We start from the raw sequence: 22,746 nt of genomic DNA, 5'->3' as shown, positions 1-22,746 counted from the left end.
TTATTTTTAAAAAAAAATGGTTAAAAACTATTATTATTAATACTTTTTAGTAAGTGAGACTTACAGTTTTGTTTAATCTATTTTATTCATACAATGTTAGGTATTATTGTGCTAAAAATGAGGGGGGGGGGACAATTCCTGTTCAACAATTCAACATTCATTAAACATGTATCATATGTATGTATCAGTTATTCCCATTGCTAATTATAATTATAAGACATTATAATGTATCTGTGGTGACTAAACAAAGATTTTTTTTCTTCCATCCATTTTTATATATAAAACAAAAACAATTTAAGTAGCTCATAACAAATAATATTAAAAGCAGCCAACTAATTTTTTGAAAGAGTTCATCTATTGAAAGTTAAAACAGATAAACAACGTAATAAACAATTGGGTTTGAGGAATTTTTTGTGCCCAGGTATCGTTATCCTGCTGATAACATGCTTTATCTCAAGGTATCAGTACTTGTAACAGCAGTCGATAGTGTGGCCGTTTTACTATCAGGAACTAGAAAGGAGAATAAAAAATTGTCATTCATTTCATGCAATTTTAAGGATATATTGGGATATTATGGTCTCTTTAAAATGATCTGTTATTGGTTTTTGGTCAAAGGTTATGCACCAAAACTAGTGGTATCGGTACATGGTATAAGTATCGGTGGTGACTACTCAAGAGTTAAGATTCGTACTGGTATCGAACATCCCTATAAAGTACGATATGTCATTCGCTATAGCTGCATTCATTACTATAAAACTAATCCTACTGTGTGTAAAAGTATGACCTTTTCAAAATAGCTTGTGATTGAGCATTAAATGTAATCGAGTATTTGGGTATGGTGAGTGCAGCTCACCAAACACCTCCCGGTCCAGTCCTCGCACGTGTCTGCCAGCCCGTTACAATTACAGCGGACACAACGGCCCAGGTATGGCCCGCTGTTATCTCGGAAGAATCCAGGGGCACAGTTCTAAAAAAAAAAGAAGAAAAAAATTACATTTTATTGCAGTAAAGCCAACTTGAGACTTTGAACTCAGCCAATATATTTCTTTGTGCAGCACATTTCCGTAGGATACATGTCTTGTATGGAGACAGAGTGCTGAAGTTGAAACATTAACTGACAAGAGCGCAGCCTTTGCCCTTTTCCCAGATAAGCAAACACACCTCAAGATCCATCCTTTACCTCAATCTGACCAGTCCAGTCGTCACTGACAGAAGGAAAACGGACCACTTGTCCTTCATCGCTCCCCTGCCCGTTTAACCTTGGATACTCTCGCCACTGGTCCGCCTGGTGTCTTAACCTTCCTCTGCCGACATGTCGAGACACCCCTCCCCGAGTAGGCCTGTTGCCGGCCCAGCACAGCGCGATCAGAGACCCCCATAACACCGTCCTGAGCAGAACCCGTCCGGCGTGCCCGTGTCGGGCCATCGAGCTATCTGACATTCCTGATGTTTAGTCCGTGTGAAATAACGTTCCACTTTCCCCTGCTTCGGACTCTTAAACACACACTGACAATGAGGACACGCCCCATCTCCAACTGAGTAACTGCACTGACTGTACGGAGACGCACAAGCACACACATGCAGGTGTTAAAGTGCATTCTCATTCCTTTTCCACTTCCCCCTAACACACACACACACGCACACACAGTTGAGAAGTTAACGTCTTTTAACGCCACAAATTTTTTTGACGTACAATTAATGACTGCCCCATACTTTGAAAACCTGTACTGGGGAATTCCAGTCGCAACGCAGCAGACCTGTCCATGTCAAAATTTGGTAGAAATAAATTTAATAATAATGAGTGTTGTTCCGTAACCATTTTTGTTGCGATACCATTTTTGGGCCCCTGATACTGATTCCGATGCACAGTTTTGCAGTATCGGCCGATGTCGATACAGTACCGATATCTGGAGGGGCGTGATTGCAACATAAAAAAGCTGTCCTGCTATTGGTCCAGAACATTTAAGAGCCAATTGGATAACTTGGCTCGGTATGCAGTGAACTATGGAGGACCAAAACCGCCAAAATTAAAAATAACTAAATGAATGACTGAAAGTAAAAATAAAAACGGGTATAAAACATAATAAAAAATCAAATACAAATAAATAAATATAAATGGAAATAAAAACAAAACAAAAACAATCCCTAAATAAAGAAATAGAAGTAAAAATTAAAAATAAAATAAAAAACGAGATTCAAAAATAAATATAAAAATAAATAAATAAATATCTGGGTGTACCCTGCCTACTGCCTGAAGCCAGCTGGGATAGTCTCCAGCGCCCCCCGCGACCCTTGCTAACGACAAGCGGTTAAGAAAATGGATGGATGGATGAATGGATAAAAATAAATATTTATCAGTGAATGTCGCGCACAAGCAAGACACAAGGATGCTGCATCCAAAGTCCTATATTAGCGTCTGAAATCATGGTATCGGCATGTTACTTGTTAGTACTTGCCGATACAACTGTTTTAATGCAGTATCGCGGCCTCTCCCTACACCGGTATCGGAACAACACTAATAATAATGCATATATGTGCGGAGACTGGGGTCAAGTTGTATTTTACAATTTTAAAGATGTGCAGAATTTCACAAGTTACTTCATGTTAAAGATTTGATAGCTCTTTATATGAAAAGAAAAATGCACTGAGCTATCACCGTCTTACAAATGCAATTATGCCATCTAGTGGCAGAAAAATGACCTCAATACAAATCAATATCACACCCGTTTTTTACAGTGCAGTGCATCTTTTTAATTTTAACTCAATTTTATGAATTATAATGAAATTACTGTATCAATGACTAAAAGATGCAGCCATATTTCTATTAGTTTAACATTTTTCTCCCACTTTCATGTTAACAAGAGTATGAAACGTAGAAAAAAATATTTGACTGTATATTTATAACAGATATAAAATTTGCGATTGTGAGTTATTGAAGTCATGCGATTAATTATGATAAAAAAATGGAATTGTCTGACACTCCTTAAAAAAATAAAATGCTTGTGGCAACATGAGATTTTTGCACAAACTTGAGGGGGTGCAAATTCAAAAATCCAACCTTTTCCAGCTGAAAACAATCAGCTAAAAAAATCACATGATCGGACCAAGACAACTCTGTTACAGTATAAATTACACATGTTTTTCAACATCCCCAGGAGGGCTGAAGTCAAGATTTGAACCCGGAACTTCAGAACTCTACTACTGAGACAGACACGATGACCTCTAGTCCAGGGGTCATCAACGTGGTGTCCACAGGCACCAGGTAGCCCCCGTGCATGAACCCCATGAGAAGCCTGCAGGCCTGTTCTAAAAACAGCTGATCAGTGTGGGGTCATTGTGATCATTTGAAAATGTAAACGCTGCAGAGATTCATGGATATAAATTGCTGCATAAGAAATGTATCTGTTTCTAATTGTTGTGAGAAATCATTAACATGAACAGCGTCTTCAAATGAATGCATATATTATTTTTTACATCCATGAATCCATTTTCTGAACCGTTTATCTTCATATAATTTGAGCACATTTGTTATTTCAGAAGCGTGTATCACACTGGTAGCCCTTCGCACTAAACGGTAGCAGAGAAGCAGCTCTCATTTTCAAAAAGGTTGTTGAACCTTACAGTATCATGAACGCACTAGATAGTAAGAATGGCATCTACTGTATCGTGTCCTGATTATTGGCCTCTTCTAATGTCCTCTAAGTTACTAATGTTATTTCGATGCGCCAAATCAGTTATAGACTTGAGGCGTGTTTGTGTGTTTTGCATTGTGTCAGACACCCTCAGACAGTGGAGTCACACCTGAATCACTCTGTGCAAACGAAAGCAGATATACACACACTTTTGGGTGTGTCTGCTGGACTTTCAGACACGCACATGAGCATAGTGCATTTACACAATCAAACACACTCAAGTTTATGAGTAACAGTTGAGGCAAGGTGAGGTTTCCCCACCTGTAGACTCAACTTCCTCTCAATGGACCAGATTAAAGGTTGCTTCATGTGCAATTTCCATCCATTTGCTATACTTTTCGTCTTTATCAGTATCGAGGGTGAGATGGAGCTTCTTCCATGTGCAGGAAGGGCGGAGCCAGGTTTCAAACCCAGAACCTCTTGACTGTGAGGCAGACACGCTAACCACTACCCACTGTGCTGCCCTTATATGCACAACTGGAAAATAAACACAAAACCTCAACAAAGAGCCACACAGACAAGATGGAATGTGTGTATAAAAAAAGGACTTAAGACACAAACAGTCTTTTTCCTGCGGAATGCTGGTACTGCCTCTAAGAGTTGTTGCCATGGCAGTGATCCCAGCTTTATAATGGCTAATATTATGTCTGCGTGATTGTGCATTTCATCCCGTCCTAGCCTGAGGCCATGTCATTTTGGCCGGCTGGTTATTTTCCAGCAGCACATTCCGCCCAAGTCTCCTCAGCTGATGACTTTGGCCCCCGGGCGAAATGGTGCAATGTTTAGTTCGGGCGTGTCGGGACAACCGGAGAAGAACGAAGAGGAGGTCCCCCGCTCCTCCAAGATGACACTACGCTATTTCACTCAACACCTGAGAAGGTGATCCTTCCTGTTCTTTCTCAGTGGTGCAAATTAGGGCCCAACCGATATGCATTTTTTTTTAGGCCGAGGCCAATGTTGGGCTAATTATTTTTATTTTTTTTACAGATTACTGATTAATCTGACGATTATTTAAAAATATATATAATGCATTAAATTACCCTGCCCCCATTCCTTTTCAATGGGTGTCACTTACACACAAACTTTCGCTATTAAGATTCTCTGCTTTGAATGACAAGTCCATAGTATGACATTATTAAAAAAAAAATCTTGAAGTATACAAGGTTAATGTATAGATTTATGTGACAATAATAAAACCATTCTTACTTGTTTACAACTGCTGTAAAGCATTAGCCTTTTCTTTTATATATTTTTATCTTGTGTTATATTCACTTTTCTATTAAAATAACTCGTTTGTCACACATTGGGAAAAATTTGCGCCTTTGCGTAGTGTTATCGCACCTGTGGGTATGTGTTCCCACAAGATTTGTGAGTGGATATTCATTATTTGAACAAAAAACACTCCCAAAGTTTATGTCTTTTTCCTGTTAACATTTTGCTTTTAGCATTAGTGCTAGGCTAGCAATGTTTTAAAAACGAAGCATGTTTTGTATTTAAATATACAGTGGATGTAATTCTTAACGTTGTGTATTTAGTTTTACAGTTAACTTCAACTGCGGTGTCATTAAACATCTTAAAAGAACGCTTAGGGACAACAGAATAACCAGAATAAAATACGGTGCACACTTGCTAGTTGCTAATGCTACGCAAGCAAAATAGTGCATTCAGGGTACTTTCACAGCATGGGAAACTTCGTTTTTCTTTAATAAAATTTTAAGGGGAAAATAATCGGCCATTTGGCCTAATTTGATGACTGTTTTGGCTGATTAAAATCGGGGGCCAATTAAGTTTGGAAGCGAGGACAGCTGTCATGCATAGCAATACAAAAAGACATTGACAACACAAACAATTTGGAACAAAAAAGCCGTCAAAGATCAAAATGGGTCACTGGGACTGTCAGAGCTAAATATTTGAATAAATTAAGCCACGCGCCGTGATGTAACGATATACAGTATTTGACTCACCTCGCAGGAGTCTCCGAGGAACTGAGGAGGGCAGGAGCAGACCTCCACGATGTTCGCAGGACTCCCGGTCCCCGAATCGGTGGCTTCCTCCAAGCCCACCTGGCCCAGACTAAGTCGCTGGCTCTGCGTAAAGTACAAGGCTCGGATCCTCAGACGTGCCAGGCCCGCTAGAACCATCATCAGCTCTTCTCTGGACACGGGCCTGTTGGTACCGGCATGGCGCCAGTTTCCCTATGGACAACAGATCAGATCAGATTTAAACCTGCTTTGAAAAACAGCGAAAATATCAAGTAAAGTGTAGCCCCACCCCCATTCTATTGGTAAATGTGGAAAATATCATTTTGAAGTTTATCCATCTAACTTGTATAGTGTGAATTCAAAACTAGCCTGACAACCTTAGGAATTTAACTCTTTGACTGCCAGACGTTTTCAGAAAAGGGATGCCGTGGGTGCCAGCCGATTTAAGCATTTTTGACTGATCTTTCAAGGTCCACAGAAAATTATGTGTTTGGACTATGGAAACACACATACTACCAAATGAAAGATTGGACTCTAGTCTTTATCAGAAAAAAAAGTTTGTTTCTACCTTATTCCGTTCTTCAGTAATCAACAATAGAAAATGGTTAGTTTCACCTCTGTTTTGAAAAAACCCGTCTTTTAACGTCTTTGGCACTCCTCCATAGGATTTTACTAAACGTTATTTAACGTTTTTGGCAGTCAAAGAGTTAAACACCAAAAGAAGTAGCCATGTTTTTTTGTTTGTTTTGTTTTACCTCCACAAGCTGGACTTTGCCTTGATACAGTCTGTCTGGCAACTGAACTTGAGGAGCTACATGGACCAGGGTCGTGTCCTTACTCTAGAGGAGAAACATGAAGATGTTTGTAAAGGATATCATTCAAACAGCAATAGTGAAAGATGAGAATATAAACTGGAATTTGACATACAGTCAGTAAGACATCAGGTGTTCTGTCTATCAGATTCATCCCCTCACTGGGTATACCAAAAGATTTGGCCTGGAAGGTGAGGAAACCACCATAAGAGGACACCTAGGAGAACAAAAAAATAAAATAATAATAATGCATTATACAAAATACATAAAATATATAGATAGTAATTGAATTGCCCATTGAAAGCAGGTATCTAACGCAAAGTTATTTCTTGCTTAAATATTGAATGTATGTTTCTTAAGTGACTGTGTGTTGTTAAATAAGCTGAATAACTTTTTTGTAGGTCATTCTTATTTTCAACTAATAAAATAAAAAGCTCAACATTTGAGTGGCAGTAAACTTTATTTTATTTTATTGCTATAACATTTACATGGTGCAGCCTTGGACTCACCCTGTGGTCCTGGTATGAGGCCGGTGCCACCCAGTGTAGCGCTTCAATGGAAGCACGAAGCTCCTGGACATCTGCCACCACAGTGTTACTGGCCACGTTCAACACGGACGGAACCTCTCGGCGGTCAGAACTTTCCAACCTCCAGCCACGCATGTCCACAAACTAACAGCAGAAAACATGGAGAAGGGAACGGGAAAATAAATGATGGAATATATCAGTCATTTTGTGTTCAAAATATGCTGCTGATGTTCACCTGCCTTCATCATCTTGTAGATACTAAACTGAATTTTAATTTGTACAAAAATGCTTTTAGAATACAGCCAACCAGAGGTGACAAATCCAGGTCCAGAAAGTAAAATCCCTGCCACAGTTTGACTTTAGCCCCTTGTGCTAGATATCTAGCCAGCTAGCTCCCTAGCAGGTAAACGAGCACCTGAGGAGCTAGCTAGGGAGCTTGCTAGCTAGCACCTGAGGCTAAAGGCAAACTGTGGCAGGGTTTTTACTTTCTGGACCTGGATTTACAACCTCTGCAGTCAACCCATAAATATATATATATATATATTTGGGAAATAGATAAAAAAAAATAGCTAGCTAGCTAGATGGATAACTAGCTGTATAGCTAGCTACCATAGCTTGCCAGACAGATGGCTAACTAAATTGCTACTGTAGCTAAATAAATAGAAAGATAGCTAGCAAGCTAGATACAGTTATGCATACATACCCTAGGGCAGGGGTAAGGAACCCTGGTCCTCGACAGCCACTGCCCTGCCTGTTTTCGATGTCCCTCCACCAGCATAGCTAACTCAAATGATCAGCTGCATCAGAGAGCTCTGTAGAAACCCGATGATGATCCTGTTCATCAAATCAGGTATATTTGTGGCGGCAGACATTGAAAACAAGCAGGATGGTGGCTCTCGAGGACCAGGATGCTCTATGAACATAAGATAACATTAAAAAAAAAATGGTGGTATTTGTTTTGATATTTTTCAGAGGTTCAAGTGGACATGTGCATTTTGGTGACGATTCATACAATTTTTGTGTCATTAAGCGACATTTAGTTTTCTAGCTACAAATAGCTACAGTAATTCCTGGACTATAAACCGCTACTTTTTTCACTTGCATTCGACCCTACGGCTAATCCAAAGGTGCGGCTTATTAATCAGATCACAAGAGGGCGCACTATAAAGGAAGCGCAAGAGCGTCAGGGAGAGCAAAACAAACCAAGTGAGCCCAAATACAGTAGGAGACGAGAACGAGACAATTTGCACCCTTATTATAGAAAAGAAAGTAGCGGGAACCCGGTGCGGTAACACTAAAACACCTGTGGCTTACAGTCGGGTGCGGCTTGTATGTGTAACAAACTCAAGTATTCGCCAAATTTAGCTAACACGGCTTATAGTCAGGTGCGCCTTATAGCCCAGAAATTACTGTACTTAAAGTGGAAGTCAACCGTAAAGACCCAGTTTGTAGTCCTTAATGCCATCTAGTGGTCAAAGAATAGCATTAGAAGCACGCACACTACGGTGGCTCAGAGAGACCATATTTTGCAAGCCTATCACCAATTCTTATTTTCCGTGAGCAAACAAGCATCTCGGCGACTTGGCAACCGTTGTGAAGATCGGCGAGCGACGTCGAAAAACCAAGCAAGCGACATTTAGTTTTCGGACATGTACAGTTATGCTCATAAGCTTATGGATGGATGGATGGATAGATAGATAGATAGATAGATAGATAGGGAGCGCTACTGTAACCATAGACATTATGACAATAGAAAAATAGATGTACTCTATACAGTTATAACTATAGCAAGATAGAACAATTTCTAGATAGAAATATAACAATAGAACTACAGAGAGATAGAATGTAAGAAATAGAAAGATAAAGAGATGATGTAATGATCCGCAATCTCAGCACATGCAGCATCAAGACATGACACCCACCTTGCCTCTGCGTTTTCTGGAGCTTTGACACTTATCAGTGGCTCCAAAGCAGAAGCAGCCGGTGCAGCCATTCGTGTTGGACGGGTCAAAGTAGAAGGAGCCGTCCCGACATACGTCGCACCTGACGCCGGCTACATTTGTCTACAGACATATGGAGGGAAACAGAGAGTTATGCAGTTTCAAGCTAAACAATTTATTTTCTATAATAATCTATATTTGTTCATCTATCAATGCCAGTGATAAAATGTGATAAGAAGAACAATTAAATGCTCTTCCACTCATTTTCTAGTTTGTTCCATGACCAAATTGAAATGCCATGAATCTGTTCCAGCACCCCCACTCCCACTCCCGCCCCGAAAAAAGCGTCACATTTTTGTGTGATGTGTTTTTAATTAATAAAGGAAAATAGCACAATACACAACAGACAGATTTGATCACGCATGCCTATCTTTAATATTGTATCATCATGAGTAGATATAGTAAGAATGAGTAAATTTATGTCGCTAATCATTAGTTTTATTTGATATTTGACGGTAAACCAAAAAAAACTTTTAAGTGTTTTGTGCTTGACTTGTGAGCATTAGACAGCGAAAGGGAGGCAAACAAAAGCATAAACAAGACAAAACTTTTGGCGTACCTTGCAGAGGCACCGCCCCGTGTCGGGGTGACACACGTCGGGTGTGACTCCGCCTTGCTCGCAGTCGCAAGGGATGCAATCGGGAAAGCGGTAATAACCTGCAGCGCATCGATCACACTGGCGTCCGCCAATCCTGGGCTTGCAGCTACATTTGCATAATCACCAGGTCAAACTATAATTTAACACTAAAAATGCATGGTCAGAGACAGCTATAGACAATGTAACCCAGCAGGCATCCGACACGTGTTTAGGACACTATAAAAAACGCATAAGTTAAGAAACCAAATAATAATAACAAAGCATCAGTTTGTGTTCACCTGCACTGTCCGGTGACACGGTGGCAGCCGGGCCCGGCGTCGGCTCGCAGGCCGTTTCTGGAGCAGTCGCAGCCCTGGCAGCCCAGCAGAGGATGATAACTGAACGTCTGGTTCTGACACACGTGGCAAGCCGGCCTGACAGTCTGAGGCGGGCACAAGCAACGCCCCGTCACCTCGTCGCACAGCCGGCGGCCGCATTCACACGCTGCGGAGGAAGATTCAAATACAAAATTTAGAGTGGTTTGAAGGTTTACACTAAAGTTACTCTAACATCTATACTATTTTCCATTAGCCCGTTTCTGGGGTTTTGTATTATATGTTAGCATTAAGCTAGCGGACTTTCGTTTTTGATTCTCTTTTGGTTTACGTGTCAGTTTTACTGTAAGATTCAACTAATAGCATCAAATGAATTGTCCATTATTTAAAAGAACAATCCAAAGAAGAATCCAGAAAGCTAAAACAAATGCTAAGAAAGACTTTGAAAAGTGTGTTTTAATAAGTTCACGGGCTTTATTTTCATGACCGGTGTAGGTCTTGCGCGCCGCTTGGCATGCAGCAAATCTGCGCAGAGGCGGGTTAGAACTGATGTTTTTAATTTCGCAGACGAGCGTGAAGTTGGCACTTGGAGATGATTTAGAAGGTTTGATCATATAGTCTATAAAAACTCAAAATACATAAAATTAATTAATTACTACTACTACTACTACTACTAGGGGTGGGAACCTCTGGGTATCACGATGCGATATGTGATACAAGGCGATTGACGATACCGCGATTATCGATATATTGGTCAGGAAATAAGTCCATGGCAATCTACGATAAAACTAATCAGGACATAAACTGATGTTTTTTCTATAAAAAAAATAAAAATAAATAAATATATATATATATATATATATATATATATATATATATATATATATATATATATATATATATATATTTTTTTTTTTTATATAATAAATAAATAAAAATAAACTGATTTTTTTTTCAATGAGAAAATAGTTTATTTTTGTACCATCACTGAAACACAATATTAAAGCTGGTGTCTTCTTCACAGTGAGTAATTTAGTGCTTTTTTTTTTTTAACAAATACAAATGTCAAGAGACAACTTTCTGTGAACAAATTTGTTCTTTCTTAAACACTATTGTCATGCAACATGTCAGTCAGTCATTTGTTTCATTTTATAAACTGTGACATAATTTTCTGGGTGTAACGTTGCAAAAGTAAATAAATAAATAAAATTACTTAAATATTAAATCCAATTACGTCAATATTAATATTCCTCAGTAATTGTGTGCTTCAAAAAGTCAAAACATAGAAAATGTTTTAAATGTTTTGAAATAAAGATATAACACACATTTTTCATAGAAACGTATGCAAAACTGAGTCACTTGCTGGACAGATAAATGTCTTATACAAGTAAAAGTAAGCTCATGAGTCTTCCATACATTTCCCCGCCACTCTCATGAGGGGCTCCCCCTAGTGGCCTGCCAAATAATTGCTCAATAAGTAATTAACAATGGAGCCGTTATAGTGGCTGTATATTAACTACAAATATCAATACTTGGCGTAGGCAAGACAAAGTATCATGATTTATCACGATATCGATATATCGTCACACTCCTAACTACTACTACTACTACTACTACTACTACTACTGATAATAATAAGAATGTTTGTTGCATGACTATATTTTAGTATGTTTAATTTTTTTTCAAATGTGTGTGAAGACTACTCTTAGCATCGCAGATGTTCCCCTATCGGGTCTGGAACGTATCCCAGGGGACAGACAGGTGCTCACGGTGTATAGACTTGAATAACTCTTATGCTTGATCTCAATAAAAGCTAGTGGATGTAGAGTAAGTATAGTTTGCGTTTCACTCACGTCTGCAGTAGGGGAAGCCAAAGTACCCCGTGGCACACTTTGTACACTTTAGACCGATAACGTGAGGGCTGCAGGGACATTGTCCTCCAGCTGGGTCACACACAGGTCCAGTGGAGCCAGATTGGTCACAATTGCAAGGAAGTGCTCCGTCGTTGTAGAATGCCACCAGAGAGCGGGCAGAGTCTCTGCAGAATTGGGAAGACGTTCTGGGGCTGAGGAAACATGAAAACAAGATCTTTATATCACCGTTGAAGCCATTTGACAGAGATTTAAAAAGAGTTCTATGGTAGATTTAAAGTGCTAACAAATCTGTTTCAAATCTCTTAGGAGGCTTTTGCAGTATCAAACAACGTGGAAAACATCCTCAACATGTTATGGGACTACGCTTGGAATTTAAAACATCTTAGCAACAAAACAAGGTTTAAATCAAAAACTACAGATGAGTAGCAGATTTTTATACCACCCCAAGGGGGCAGTAGTTAGTTGGATAAACGTCTACCTTAGGCTACTGCACAGTCTTGTTGTTAAAGTTTATTGTTAAAGCTCATTAAACTACTGTGAAGTAAATCAATGCCCAGAAGAAAACAAAACATCAAAATGATCAAATACACAGATAGCTATCAGAAACAAGAGTTCATGATAGCAAACAAACACAAGTTCAAATCCTTCAAAGTGTCAATTCGAGTGGATTTTGGGGGATTCTGAAGTATTCGGTTTAAGTGAAGGGTATGGAATTTTTAATAGGTTTCAAGAGAATTAATGAGCACAAACTCACACGCACGCACACAAAAATAAAAAGAGAGTGAGAGAGCAATAATGATGACATGTTGAATTGGTAAGATTACAGAATGAACAATACTGAGCTCTCTCAAAAAAAAAATAAAAGAAAAAACACCAACTCAATAAAGAAGCCTTCTCCTCTGCACTGCTGGATGAAGAGTGATGACTTATCCAAAGGATTCTCTCTCAGGATGTCTGGGGTGTAACGACTCTCAGGAACCAACAATATATGATCCTATGCAGAAGTGTAAGTCAGTAAGAAACTTCAATAATTGACTACAAGTGCTGCAAAAAGTGGATGAATAAACCACTGACCAGAATGAGAGTCTTGCGACGAGGAACAATCAAAGAGATGCTTGGCAGCTGCCAAGATTGCTGGGAAAAGTCGAGGACGGTGCGCCCGTCGGCGACCAGTACATCTCTGCAGCCTGACACCGAGGGGCAGAACGACGCATTTATGGAACCTGCGAGAAAACCAATTGAGGAACGGGCAAAAAGACAACAAACTGCAACCACAGATGGCGTCCAGCTTCAACTTTTGACTGTTTTTGGGAACTCATTTGCTCCCAAAAAACGATAAAAACGTTCTATTTTAAATATTGCCATGGTCCCAAAAACGTATTTTAACGTTTTTGATGGGGTTTGTTTTTATGCTAGAGCATACAGAAGGCTTTGATGCATCCTCTGTCCTGAAGAGGTCGCTTAAAGCAATGATTATTATTGTATTATGTTATTACAAAAAAACAACAGCAGGTGACAGAGACCAACCAGAGCCAAGTTGCAACAAGCTCTTTTTGACAGTGTTTTCAACAGGAATGTGAATAATGATGAAACTTAGCTATATTCTAATGCTAATTGCTGCAAAACAGAAACAGAAAATATATTTTTTTCCCAATGAAAGAAGAGACTAATCTTTCTTTTGATAGGTTCCATGATTTTATAGCAAAAGAACACAATATTCTGTGGGCCTTGCAAAATCTGTCAAAATCCAGTAAAGCCATCGGGAGCAAACGGGGTTGCTTCAGTGAAAATGGCTACGAGTGAATGAGTTAATAAGCACAAATCTCCGCATCCTAAAAGACATTTCAGTGAAAACTGAAATCACCTTTCCAGCTATACCCGGCATCCACTCGAACCTCCACAGGAAAGGAAACGTGCTCCGGCTGGCGATAATGCACAACAAGCACATATCTGCCAGGGAGGGGCACCTTGGGAGTGAAGCTTATCTCCGTCTGGACAGATGTAAAAAGGATGCCTTTAAAAATGACAGCAGTGACCTTGTCAAAGGTCAAGGTGACATTCTCTGATACCTGAGGGTATTTGAGTAGAATCTTGTCAGCGTGAAGGGGTAAGTCTGACTGTCGTCTCTGCCGCCAGTCCGCGTTGTCTCCTTCTTGGCGAGCAGCGTTCAGCTTCCCGTCACGGGCCGCATGCAAAACCCAGCCTGGCGAAGGCTTTTCCAAATGGCTCACAACACAATGCTGCCTAGAACCATCAAAAACAAAAATGGGACATATAGCTAGCAGTAATTCCTGGACTATAAGCCGCTACTTTTTTCACTTTCGCATTCGACCCTACAGCTAATCCAAAGGTGCGGTTTATTCATCAGATCACAAGGGGGCGCACTATAAAGGAAGCGCAAGCGCGTCAGGGAGAGCAAAACAAATCAAGTGAGCCCAAATACAGTAGGAGAGACAGAATGAGAGCGAGACAATTTGCGCCCTTATTATGGAAAAGAAAGTAGTGGTAATGGTGCGGTAACACTAAAACACCTGCGGCTTACATGTGTAACAAACTCGAGTATTCGCCAAATTTAGCTAACGCGGGTTATAGTCAGGTGCGCCTTATAGCCCAGAAATGACTGTACTTAAAGTGGAAGTCAACTGTAAAGACCCAGTGTGTAGTCCTTAATGCCATCTAGTGGTCAAGGAATAGCATTAGAAGCACACACACTACGATGGCTCAGAGAGACCACATTTTGCAAGCCTACCAGAAATTCTTATTTTGCGTGAGCAAACAAGCATCTCGGCGAGCGATGGCGACTTGGCAACTGTTGTGAAGATCGGCGAGCGACGTCGAAAAACCGAGCAAGCCGGAATTAGCCGGAGCAGCTAACAAGAGCTGCTATCGGGAGTTAGTCGGAGCAACAGGCTGGAGTGGCTAACAAGAGCGGCTAGCAGGAGGAGCTAGTAAAAAAAATTAAAAAATAAACAGCTAGTAAAAGCTTGCAAGAGGAAAGCAGAAAATGACAAGTGACGGGCCCGAATCACGGGAGTTAGTGATGACCACCTGCAGGCCTCAGCTACGGAAGGTAAGCGGCGGTCGACCCATAGAGTCCGACACTCGATGCGATGCTGCGAACTGGGCTAACTACATTCGCAAAGTTGTCCTATGGGCATCCGTAGCAGGAAGATGGCGGCGAAACATGGCAGCTCTAGTAAACTGACACTACAGCTATGTAATATAATTAGTGATTACTAGACCTACCATTATATTTAAAGAAAAAAAAAATGCGATACAACTTATCACTTACCATTTTTTTAAATGAATACATTTTTTGTTCACCAATAGAATGTCTTTGAATGTGCCTTTAAACATTTCTTGACAATAATATGTTATATGTGACTTCACCAGTCTAAACATGACGTTCTGATTAATATTACATATGAATTATGAAGCAAAATCTCTACGTTTTTATCTATCTCAGGGGACGGCCATTTTGCCACTTGCTGTCGACTGAAGATGACATCACAGTTGCTCAGTGCTCAGGCAACGACCAATCACAGCTCACCTGTTTTCTGAAGCTGAGCTCGACAGCAAGTGGCAAAATGGCCGTCTTCTGATATTGACAAAAACTGCTCTACTGTGAACCGAGCCATTCAAAAATCCACAGTCTTAAGTGAAGAAGCATTGACTTGGCTGAACTTTAGCCCAACAGTTGCTCAAACCCGACCAAAAGCCAGACAACACAAACTAATTTTAACAAAAAGGAAGAGGAAGCAAACAGCAATACGTGACACCCGGTAGCAATAAACAATAAAAGTAAAATAATCTGAGAAAATACGGATTCATAGTACATTAAAAAGAAAATACAAGTGGAAACAATAATATGACAATAAAGTCATTATATTACATGAAAAAATAGTGTATACAAGTCAAAATATAAGAAAAAAATTAAACAGGAAAAAAGTCCAAATGTGATCAGAAAAGCAAAAAAAAATTCCTAAATGATTAAATTAAATTGTACTGAACATAAAAGTTACATAAAAACTGTAACTCGATAAGTTTAAAACAAACTGCTACAGATTAAATCAAAATGTATTGAACTCAAAAGTTGAAGACAACTAAACTCTACTTGGGCCAGTGATTTATTTGCATACCACTAGAGGGTGCCAGAGTGGTACTTGTAGAATACTTTTGAGAAAAACTGTAAAGCTTTCTCTCCACCTTTTGCCAGTCTATGCAGTAAATGACAGGGCAGCACAATGACAGCTGCAAAAAAGGGAAGTGTCACATAAATCCAACAAGAAAGAAAGCGATTTTAGGCTAACTTTAGCCTCGGGTAAAATCATCAAAATGGATGCTACCACACCTGGAAAACAGATGCTTTCTGTACATTCTCATTTAATGAGAACAGCAGAAACAAAATTACTCCACCAGCTTTAAATCTTCATTATTTAAGTCTCCGTTTGGCAATTTAAGGCAACTTCTGCACACCTTTTGTGACGCATTACCTGTCTTCAGTGAAGCGTCCGTGAGTGGAGATACACAGCACCTTGGCCTCTGCATACTCCACGGAGAACTCCTGAGCAGGAACTGCGTACACTTTGTGCTGCACACAAACGCATTGTCCACTCAGTATCTTCCAAAGCCGAGATGGTTGTGCAGCAAAAACGTGACCCACCAGCAAGAAGAAGGCAGTGGACGTCTGCAGGAGAAGTTCTGTCCTGTGAGCGAGCTGCAGCACGGCCACCTCATTCCCGCTGTCCACCACCACACTCCGACACAAAAAGCTGCACAGGTGGCAACAATTATTTGTATTTTTCCATTTTATTTTATCCGTAGTTTAACCATGTTAAGACAATTGATAACAGTTTCTTATTTAGGCACGGACAGTGGACAGTCTGAGTCAGGATTCGAACCAACAACACTTTGGTCATTCATGACCCGCTCTATCAACTGAACCACAGCCACCTTGTTTTGTAATCACTTTTAATTTTTTATTATTCAATGAAATGAATGAAATCCGAAATAATAATAAAAGGAATACAGTATGTTAAATGTACTGTATGTAAAATAGCTTTTCACCTCTTTTTCAATGGTATTATTTACAATAAAAAAAATAAAGTGACAATGAAAAAAAATATATCATTATAAATGTAACATTTTCTTATTAATTAACCACTTTAAAGGAAAAAAAACGTCTAAATAAAGGCAGTGATTATTACGGGACTCTTAAAAGCAACCCCAGTTCAATCCGGGTCATGGCACAAATTGAAACATTATGGTGAACTTGCATTTTTATACAGCTGTCAAAATTAATTACTTACTCAACAAGTAATCAATTATCAAATTAATGGAGGACTGTTTTAGTAATCGAGTAATCGTTTGAAGCCATTTTTTAAATTCAAAATGGTCCAAAATCATCTGATTTCAGCATATGAACAGTAATCGTTCATTGATTTCTGTAGTCCTTCATGAAAGAAGAATGATTATCGTCTGTGTATAATCAAAATCAGACATTTGCAAACAAAACAACAATCACTGGTTAATAATAAACAATAATCAGGGAAATTAATGCTTTTGTAATACACTTTAATACAAAATTAAAATGGATCCAATTAGTCGATTAATCGACTGACTAATCAATAGATTAATCGATTCTAAAAATATTTGATAGTAACAGCACTGCAATATTATACTAACAGTAAATAGCACAAGGCCGAATATTCTCAGTTGAACTATTTAATGGATGCCAGAAAGACTGAGCTACGGCTGTGGAGCCCTTTTATGTCAAATGCAAAAGAAGGTCTAATCCAGGGGTGTCAAACTCAAATTAGCTCAGGGACCGCATGGAGGAAACTATATTACCAAGTGGGCCGGATAGGTAAAATCATGGTGTATAACGTAAAACAATTGCCGTCAGTTATACGCAGATTTTCGCTATTTGTGTGCCAGCCTTAAATTACAGAGCTCAACTGTAATCATATTGTTCCAAAAAATAACACAAATGCAAATGGAACGCGGCAACACTTTGCCTGTATCAGTTCCGGGCATACAAAATCTACCTGTTTTGCATGTATATTGTTCCCAAAATGCATCGTGTGGCGCAGTTAAAGAAGGACGTTAATCCTTGTCAAATGTATTTGTGTTACCAGTTATTGAATTTGTGTTGTATTTAATATGTTTATGTCGGTCTATTTTTTTTTTTTTGAACAAACTGTAACTTTAAATTGTGTGTAAAATAATGACATCCAGGACAATTCAGTGTACAAATTGCATTGCTCATCTGAGGAATGCTTGTGAAATTACGAATTTATATGTTTTGATTGTGACCGGCTGATTAATTGGTCCGACGTTACAATTTTTTTTTTTACTTTACAAAATCGGCTCACGGGGCCGCATTAAACCCCTTTCCGGGCCTGAGCCGGCCCGCGGGCCGTATGTTTGACACCACTGGTCTAATCCATCCAAAGTGGTCCTCACTTTTATGCTGTCTTACAATGACACATGCGAGACTCACCTGTAGTCGCAGCTGTAAACGTTGGCTCTGGCTCGCACCTGTCCACCATGCTGGACACCTACCAGGATGTTGACGTTCTGGACATTGGACATCATGCTGGCGTACTCCAGGATGAGAGCATGAGGTCCGGGATGAGGCACACGCAGACTGAGCTGCAGCTGAGACTGGGGGACACACAGTGAGGAACATACAACTTGTTAAAAAATCAATTAGAAGCATTAAACGGGACATATGGAATAGATGATATTTTTAATTGCTGCTATAGCAATAGTTGGGTCTCTGAAATGCTTGGTGTGAGATTAAACAACTAAATCTTTTGTTATCTGCCTATTATTGAAAATATGTAACAGTGATGCCAATTTGATGCATTCCTCTCCCACCTGTGTGGCGTGCAGCAAGGCCATGTCCGGGTGATCCGGGGTGGGCCGCCGCACATGAGCCTGCCTCCTGCTGCGGCCCCTCCGACTCGACAGGCTTCCCTGTGACCCCAAAGCCGAGCCGAACGCATCCATGGCCACGTGTTTGTACAGCAGACAGCTGGGAGACACGACAGGTGGTTCAACCAAAACGCCTCTTTGAATGGAAACAAAGAAAATATGAATTCACTTTTTATTCCTTTGAGCTGTGGGTAGATATGTGCAAGGCTCTGTGATCTCTTCTCGCAGCAGCGGCGCCTCGTAGTAATCCTGAGGCAGCAGGACCAAATAGTCCTGAGGAGCAAGAGACATTACGTCATTGTAGCAAAACATTTGCGTCATGTTTCGGTTGTGTGGGGGTTGGGTTTTTTGTTTGTTATGAGTCTTCTTGTTGTTTTTGTCTGTGGTTGGTGTTTGTCATGTGTTCCTGGTTTCTTCCCTTGTCTCGTTATGTCTAAGCACGTCCACCTGTGTGTTTCTTCCCTTCCCAGTGTGTGACCTATCAGTGCCCTCAGCCACTTGTGTTTCCCCAGGTGGGTCTCATTAGTGTTGGTGTATATAGTTTTGATGTATCCTTGCAAGTTTGGTACAGTTGTAGAGATGGGACAATGAAGCCTTGTGAAGCTTTTGAGGCTTTCGGCTGATTGATTTGGAAAAAGAGTCGAAGTTTCAAAGCCCCATAAGATAGATCGTACCGGTGACATCTGGTGGTCAGCTGGAGTCATAGCACCTATATTCTTCAAAGTGATTCGCCTGATTGATTTATATTCCAACATAACACCAGTACATTCAGTCTTACATTTGTGTCTGTCTAATGATCATCAGGTACACGTGGAAGTGTTGCAATATTTTGACGCTGTACCAGTACTATGTGATATCAATGTGATGTCCTGTTACTCATTCGATTTTTATAAACACACAGCTGACACCGCGTCAAAAGGTTTGAATCAGTTACGTAATTTCCGGTATCTCATTAGCGCGCATAAAGCCGCATACGTCATCAGCACGTGATCACGGAGGTTTCATCGAGGCTTTTGATACATTGTTTCAAGCAGTCTGTCTCACTCGGCTGACACATGCTACGGAGTCTCAGTGTCAAACGTCCCATCTCTACTTGAAACCGGGCTCCAGAGTGAAAAGGTTTCAAAACGCGCCCTGTACGCGTTCGTCTGGACACCATATGCAGGATACTCCTACGGTGATGACGTAATGGTCGCAGCTCGATGACGACGCGTTGTCGCAGATTGATGACGCATGCGCTAATTCTCACGTGACTGTCAGATTGTCAACAGCAATGGCAGATAGACGTGTCGTAGTCATTTTGCGCAGCATACTTTTTTGCAGCAAAATATTTTGCTTCTTTATTCCCACGTTCAAGTGGTGTTGTACTTTAATCACCCACCATTGTCACTTCTCCTGTGTCCGTCTTTTTCCATGTTGTTTTGATACATGTAAAGCCATGTTTGTTAGATTGCAATAAAGTTAGAAAAAAAAAAGTGTTAGTTTTCTTCGTTGATTCTTCTTCTACGCATTCCGTTAACTCCCTGTGGCTGCGCTACAGCGCCACTCTTGACTTGGCATATACATGACAGCCGTTAAACGTCTTCAGCATCTTCTTTTGGACACACGCAAGTTTTGAAATGCTTCTGTGTGTACGAGATTTGTTTGAGGAACGAAGTCGGCTTTGCTTCCGTCTGGACGGGGCTTTAGTCTGTTGTGTTTTTTCAGTCGTGCGTCATCGCAGTCAAGTCGTCCTCGTCACTGCCCAGTCGTCCACGTTCAGCCAAGTTGTGGCGACCAGTCCAGTCACGTCACGTCCAGTCATGGCGCCCAGTCCAGTCATGTCCCATCAAGTCATGGTTGTTTGCTCACCTTTCTCCCTATGGTTAATAAAAAGTACCACGCATCGCACTTGATTCCTGTTTCCCTGCGTTTAGGGTCCACCATCCCTCATCTACTCACGTTCCATTATGACAATTTGGGAATCACACGAAAGCATTGGGATAAAAAAAATATCGGGTCATAACAGGATATCTTCATGAGGGCCACGTGCTGGTCACTCATAGATGAGGTAAGCAACTTTTAAAAAGTGAAAATGTGTGCAGTAGTTATTATTATTAGTAGCTGGAGTAGTAATGGTAATTTTAATTATTCTTTATTATTTCACAAATTCATTTAATTATATTTTATTTACAATACATACTGTAAACTAAATATTTAATATTTTTAACCACATAAACAATACATTTAAAAAAATGTGATGCATATGTATTTTTTAATTTACTTTTTTTTTAATGTATAATATATGAACCACTTGAAATAAATATGTTATGTACATTTTACTTTTTTTTTTTTTGACTAATAGTTTTACATAAAAACAAATTAAGCTAATATTTTAAAGGCATAGATTAATAATGCAACAAATACTACTGAACTGAGAATAATGATATTGATAATGACAATAGCTCAGTGGAGCGGATTAAAAAAAAAAACGCAGTGGGTTGTTTCTGGCCGCTGGTACGCTTCCTTTTGCTATGCTTCATTTTGGTTGGCTTTGTGGAAGGCCCACACATATTCATCACACATTTGATAGAACTAATCGCAAGACTTTAATGTGTCCTTTGGTAAACGTTTGTTCTCTTTTCTGCAACTCACAAGGAGAACTCCAGGTGCTTTGATGCGGATGATCCAGTTCCCAGCAGTCAAGGCAAAGGGCTCAGCAAAGCCGTCTCCGGGCACAGTGAGGAAGGATGGTTGTGGACTATCAGGGAAAACCACTTCCTTACTCTGTTCCGTTGCTGCAGGTTCACAAATAGGACATTTGATGAGCCACTTATGTGGATGTTAATGTCTTTCAGGCCACAATAGAGGGTTCATTTTGATCAGTGATTCTCAACTAGTGTTACATTAACTCATTCACTGCCATCGACGGCTATAGACGTCAAAAATTCATTTGAACTATTTCTATTAGTTGAAAAATGTTCCAAATTTTATCAAGAGTATGAATACATAGAACTTTTTTTTATTGTATTGGAAAATTTGTGATAAATCGTGAGTTAACTAGTGCAGTCATGTGATTAATTACGATTAAAAATCGTAATTGCCTGACGCCCCTAATTTTTAATAATATTTTCTTTAAAAAAAAAAGAAAAGAAAAAATTATTAAAAATTAAAAAAAAAAAGAAGAAAAGATTATTAAAAATTAGGGGCATCAGGCAATTCAAATTTGTAATCATAATTAATCGCATGACTTCACTAGTTAACTCACGATTAATCACAGATTTTATATCTGTTCTAAATGTACCCCAAAAAAATCTGGGCTTTCATAAAGAGTTAAACTAATAGAAATAGTTCAAATATATTTTTGACGTCTATTGCTGTCAATAGCAGTGAATGAGTTAATCATTTTGTGTGTGTGTGCTTTTTTTAAATTACTCTTTCATTTTATTTTTTATGAGTCATACTTATGTGATTCTTTACTTAAAGGTATTAGAGAGGATTTTACTACAAATTATGTTGTCTGATTCACTTAAATATCGCTTTATCAACTTGTAACAGATTTGTACTTATGGTTAACAAAAAAATAAAAATATTCATAAACTGTGGACGTGGCGGGGAATGTTAGATTCCAGCCAATCAATAACGAAGGTGCTTCATTATTGATTGATTGATTGATTGTTGTTTTTACGCATGCGCACTATTGAGAAAACCACAAACAGCCATTGGGCTACTCGTTCACCGCAGAATCCTCTCTAATACCTTTAAACGGGAAGTCAAGTAAAAAAAATTATAATAATGTAATACAGCCTAAACACTGTTTTCTGATTAAATCTGGATTTATGGCATATGAATCAAGCATCAAAATCCATCTGCTTTTATCCATCTCGGGGGGACGCCCATTTTGCAACCTACTGTTGGCTGAAAATTACATCACAGTTGCTCAGAATTCAGGAAACGACCAATCATGACTCACCTGTTTTCTGAGTTTGATCATGTGACGTTCACAAGCTGAGCAACTGTGATGTCATT

At 39.5% G+C, this 22,746-nt stretch overlaps 1 protein-coding gene across 4 annotated transcripts in view; it reads right to left on the bottom strand.

Annotated features, from left to right (window-relative positions):
- The window catches only part of LOC144043286 (laminin subunit alpha-3-like), a 119,013-nt gene that overhangs the window by 30,141 nt on the left and 66,126 nt on the right, over positions 1–22,746 (bottom strand). For all 4 annotated transcript variants that reach the window (XM_077556728.1, XM_077556727.1, XM_077556730.1 and 1 more), the window contains 19 exons: positions 21,373–21,515; positions 18,908–19,011; positions 18,682–18,838; positions 18,302–18,465; positions 16,463–16,571; positions 16,293–16,390; positions 13,869–14,043; positions 13,664–13,790; positions 12,874–13,022; positions 12,678–12,793; positions 11,779–11,990; positions 9,890–10,094; positions 9,573–9,717; positions 8,936–9,076; positions 6,996–7,157; positions 6,602–6,703; positions 6,430–6,513; positions 5,657–5,887; positions 854–967 (listed from right to left, as the gene is read on the bottom strand). In XM_077556728.1, the coding sequence (XP_077412854.1) occupies positions 854–967; positions 5,657–5,887; positions 6,430–6,513; positions 6,602–6,703; positions 6,996–7,157; positions 8,936–9,076; positions 9,573–9,717; positions 9,890–10,094; positions 11,779–11,990; positions 12,678–12,793; positions 12,874–13,022; positions 13,664–13,790; positions 13,869–14,043; positions 16,293–16,390; positions 16,463–16,571; positions 18,302–18,465; positions 18,682–18,838; positions 18,908–19,011; positions 21,373–21,515 (2,738 nt within the window). The remainder of the gene's footprint in view (positions 1–853; positions 968–5,656; positions 5,888–6,429; positions 6,514–6,601; positions 6,704–6,995; positions 7,158–8,935; positions 9,077–9,572; positions 9,718–9,889; positions 10,095–11,778; positions 11,991–12,677; positions 12,794–12,873; positions 13,023–13,663; positions 13,791–13,868; positions 14,044–16,292; positions 16,391–16,462; positions 16,572–18,301; positions 18,466–18,681; positions 18,839–18,907; positions 19,012–21,372; positions 21,516–22,746) is intronic.

The sequence above is a fragment of the Vanacampus margaritifer genome, chromosome 2, assembly GCF_051991255.1.
Source record: "Vanacampus margaritifer isolate UIUO_Vmar chromosome 2, RoL_Vmar_1.0, whole genome shotgun sequence".
Lineage (NCBI taxonomy): Eukaryota > Metazoa > Chordata > Actinopteri > Syngnathiformes > Syngnathidae > Vanacampus > Vanacampus margaritifer.
Note: the sequence above shows the minus strand (reverse complement) of the source record. Positions and strands in the feature narration are given on the sequence as shown.